Genomic DNA, 4,768 nt, shown 5'->3' on the forward strand with positions numbered 1-4,768 from the left:
GTAATCAATATGTAATCAATATGTCATTGAATGAAGTTCATTTGTGTCTTTGTCCAGATGTTTGTTATGAATAAACTTGAGAGGCTGAAAAACCATTTAGATTAAAACTGATTAGATTGATTAATTGATCAGATTATGAATAAACAACAAGTTGTGCTAACATTAGTGAGATAGCTAACACATTATTTTGTGATGTTTCAAAGAGGAAATGTTCGAGATTCAGGAAACTGAGATTCGTTAATAATTAAACAATAATGAAGTAAAGCAGTGCGTTGTAACGGATGTTAGCTAACATTAATAAGCTTAATTAAAAACATTCAATTAGAAAATAAAATAAACATTAGCTAGCTCACTAATGTTAGCAAACATAAACAGGTTGGGTGATGTTAAATAAAACAACAACAACGCTCGTTATCTGATGTTGGTTCCTGTAATTCTTCATTATGGAATAAACCTTAAATGCTAGCTACCGACGTCGTTGTGATAAATAAATGTTTAATTTACTTTATCTGCCGTCGACTAACAGGAATATTTGTTAAAAATAAATCATCTTCTGCTTTAATGAGCTGCGGTTAAGTAACAGTATTTCACATTTATGAGTCAGTTTGTTCTTCAATCTAATTTCATTTTCTAAATACAGCAAAGTGTTTTAATTTGTGCACAAAAGCAGCGTTAAACAGAAATTAACCACAATTAAAACCACATTATTTCCAACGTGTTAAAACATGTCTGGAGCCTTTCGTTGTTCTTCACCCACCTGCAGCTGAACGTCCTCCCGTTGGCTCCAGTGGGATCAGTCTCAGAGCCGCTGGTTGGACTCACACATGCTGCTTTTCTTTGTTTTCTGTGAATAATTTTGGACTGTTGGTCGGAGAGAATAATGTTCTGTAGAAAGAAACATCCTGTCTGTATTTTCAGTGTTTATTTAGGATAAAGTCACATTCCACCTTAAAGCCTTTTATTGATCAGTTAATGGATTCATGTGATTAAGTATAGACCACAGAAACTGATTGTCAAACATGTCCACTTTATTTCTGTTTATTTTGTTCTGTACATACATACAAAAGTTCATACTATGTAATGCTCTAATTAAAGGTATGTACAGGATGACAGGGAGCAGCGTTCTTTCACTAAATGTTTCACCTTTGTGTCGACGTCGAGTCGCTGCTGGACAAAAACAAGAGAACCCTCTTCAGTTGGTCGGAGCTCCCGTCGGATTACAGATTCATCCTCCGGCCGTCCTGAGGCTTTATAAACTCACTTCCTGAACTTTAATTTCTCCTGATGAACGTGACAGGAAATGATTATTATTGTTGTTATGAATCATGGTGCAGTGGAGCTACGTCACATTCAGTTAGTGAGGACGTTCTTTACAGTTTGGTGACAGAAACATTCTTTATTTAATATATTTATATGTAAAAGTCTGATAAAGTGTATCAGACAAACATCGCCCAGTTCCAACCACGACGACAACAAAATAAAGCTGTGAAGAAGTTCCACATATTCTGGCTCAGACCTGATCTGCCCCCTGCTGGAGGATCCTCCAACTACACAAAGTACACAGGGAAATGTGTGAACACGTGGGTCTATAAACCGCTCTACTTCCTGAACCATATCGACCCTCGGTTACAAATAAACGTTAAACAACCAAAGTTGTATTTTGTCAGTTTTTAAGTCACAAACATAAAATAAAGCTGAACTGTGGCGGCCAGTCTGTCCAGCGGCGAGGGGGGGACTAACTCACCACCATGGTCATTGGTCCACAGCGAGTGGAAGACCACATTTCACCGAACCAAAACCAGCTGAGAACGTAATGGGAGAACGAAGGGGAGGGGCTTGTGTACGTGACAATATACAGTAACAACAACGTGCCTGAAGAATAAAGCGAAATACTTTTATTTTCATAATTGTGTTGAGGATTGTCTCTTTAAACCATATTGCTCACAACGCCAAGCAGCGACGCTTAAATGTTAATGAGAAGCTTCGTTAATAAAAACAAACACAGACGGACGTTAATGCTCTCGAATGGATGAGAGCCGGTAAATACTGCAGACCTTAAACGTCACATCGCTGGTTCTCGTCAGGAAACTTTTATTAGTGACATTTATTTATTGTGTTTATCTGTTCACAACAATTCAACCAGACCGAGGCAGCAGAGGATCATGGGAGTCTGCAGGGTGGAGATCAGAGAGAATATTACTGTTTTTAACGATATCTCCATTTTAAAAACATCTGATGAGTTCTCATTCTGCTCACCAGCTTTTATTTTGGCGAGGTACAGCTCCAGCCTACGTTAGTGTTTGTTCGTCTTCAGACGTGTTTTAGATGCTGTGGTGAGTTCAGGGACTCCCAGTCCCAACACAGGAAGTGGTTCAGATACAGGAAGTGTACCTAAGTCTGCTGCTGGGACCAGGACTTAGGATCACAGCGTCCCCGGTTCGATTCTGACCACATTTCCTGCAGTTTCCTTCACAATAAAAGCCTCTGTGTAAAGCTTTAAGCAGGAATTGATGAGAGCGTTTTAATGAGTAGAAATTATTGAATTATTAAATGAAATAAAAACAGACTCATTGAATCTGAATTCGGTTCAAATATTCAGATCTGAAGCTTCTTTTACAGATTGCATAATTTCCCACAACTCCTGAACACATCATCGTGTTTGACCTTTGACCTGACGCGTTCAGGTCGTACAGACGGAAACATTCAGATTACAGCTTTTGTTCTACAACGAAGGACGACTTCTCTCATTGGTTTAAAGTCGATGACGTCACAGCGGACAAACAGACACAAACAGGAAGTAAACGTTGGAATTTCTTCTGGATGCTGATTGGCCGTCTACATTCACGGTGTCTCCTCCTCGTCAGGTGATTGGTCAGGTCAGGTGAAGGGGGCGGGGCTCTGTAGTGCATCTCATCTGTGCTGCGTTCAGGTGCCACAGGACAGACGTGTCCACTTCAGGAACCGAACGAACGGACACCAGAGAGGCGTACTCGCTCCTGGTCGCCATGGTAACCGAGTTTAAACAGGCGGACCTAACATTGCGGTCGCCGGACGTCAGTGATGTCCCTGAACGCAGCGGCGTAACTAGAGTAGTGCAAACCGCTGTCTGATCTCAGGGATCAATATCGAAGCTCGTTCATTTCTTAACTGATCGGCACCGGATACATTAACCCGATCCAAAGGTTTCAGGGTCGGTCCCGAAGGTCGAAAGCAGCGACTGGAGAACGTACAGTGACGTTGCCTCTGATCCCGAAGTTCTTCGGATCGACCGGCAGAATCTGGATCCGGCGCCAATACCTGCACATTACATTCAAAACGGTTTGGTTCTGTTCGACGCGAACACGAAGTTAGAACACTAACGACTGATAACTTTCCATCGTGCGTTCGGGTCCTAATACAGACGAGTTGGGACAGAATACAAGTATCAGCAGATAATCAATAGTCATTATGGATCAGGCTGTTCGGACTCTCTGGTGCCGTGTCGTCACGGTGACACATAGTACGCCCCTCTGGACCGCCTCCGGACCTGGACCTGGTTCTGCTTCCACGGTCTTCTCAAGCAGCTGAGAAACTTCCTGCTGCACAGAGCGCCAGCGGAGAGGACCGGTTTTACTGTGGACGGAGGTCCAGAGGAAGACCAGAACCAGAACCAGAACCAGATTCACTTCCTGTAATGGAGACAGCCTGTTGGTGGTGCGTTCAGGGACCCTCCGTCTTTCATCCCTTGTGTCAAACGGCAGCAGGTGTTGGAATGAACGTGCAACATTAAGCTGATGATGTCATTGTCACATGACTGCTGACTCATCGGCCAGCAGGGGTCAGAGGTCAGAGGTCAGAGGGGTTTCCTGTCAGCTCCGTCCTGATCTGACCCCAGACCAAATTCTCCACGACAGCTTCAGCTTCCTCCCCGGAGAGACGGACAGGAGGGCGGCGGATAGGGCTCAGGAGGGACCGCCCCCCCGGTCAGAGAGCCTCCTGATTGGCTGTCAGGTACTCCTCGGCTCTCTTGTGAGCCTCCAGAGCTTTGATGGTGTAAACGTCCTGCGGCAGCTCCGACTTCCTCCTCATCAGGACCTTGTCCTTCTTCAGGTCCTTCATACCCTGAGGGGGGACACAGGGGGGGTCAGAGGCTGACAGCAGCTCACTGATGGATGGATGGATGTATTGATTGATTGATTGATTGATGGATGGATGGATGGATCAGCAGTACCTGTGAGGCCTCGCTCTCCACAGTCTTCTTCAGCAGCTGGATGTCTTCAGCTGTCGGAGTCTCAGTCTCCATGGAGTACACAGCCACAGTGGTACTGTCGCTGTACAGCATGTACTGCAGGGACAGGGACACCATCAATAATCAATAATCGGTACCGGGAGCCAGCAGGGTCCACTTACAGGACTACACCTTCACTACACCTAGCAACATCCCACAATGCAACACTCTTAAAGTGACAGCCCCTTTATGAGCATCATTTACATTCAAACACAGAACTGACCTCTTCCTGTGGGTGGAGCCCGGGGCGGAGGGGGTGGAGCTTATTGCTCTGAAAGAACACACAGTTAAGTTAACAACAACAACAACAACAACAACTTCACACACAGTAAATAAATAAAACAATAAAATCATTATTATTGGGGACTGAACTGGGCCCTGAATTACAGCGGTTCTACTGAGTAACCAGAACCCTGCAGTTTGTTCCAGTCAGTCAGGACAACACGTCTGACCATCAGCCTCAAAGTCTCTGCAGCCGGTACTGTACTGGTACTGGTACTG

General features: G+C 44.4%; 1 protein-coding gene across 1 annotated transcript; it reads right to left on the reverse strand.

Moving 5' to 3' along the window:
- Positions 1–1,022: 1,022 nt before the first annotated feature.
- On the reverse strand, positions 1,023–4,538 carry ppp2r5d (protein phosphatase 2, regulatory subunit B', delta; the record flags this gene model as incomplete). The annotated part of the gene is given in 3 exon segments (XM_035663459.1): positions 1,023–4,101; positions 4,211–4,324; positions 4,491–4,538. Coding segments are annotated over 3 exon segments (300 nt in total), but the record flags the coding sequence as incomplete, so codon positions are not given.
- Positions 4,539–4,768: the final 230 nt, after the last annotated feature.

The sequence above is a fragment of the Morone saxatilis genome, unplaced genomic scaffold, assembly GCF_004916995.1.
Source record: "Morone saxatilis isolate NCDOM2014 unplaced genomic scaffold, NCSU_SB_2.0 Contig19, whole genome shotgun sequence".
NCBI lineage: Eukaryota > Metazoa > Chordata > Actinopteri > Moronidae > Morone > Morone saxatilis.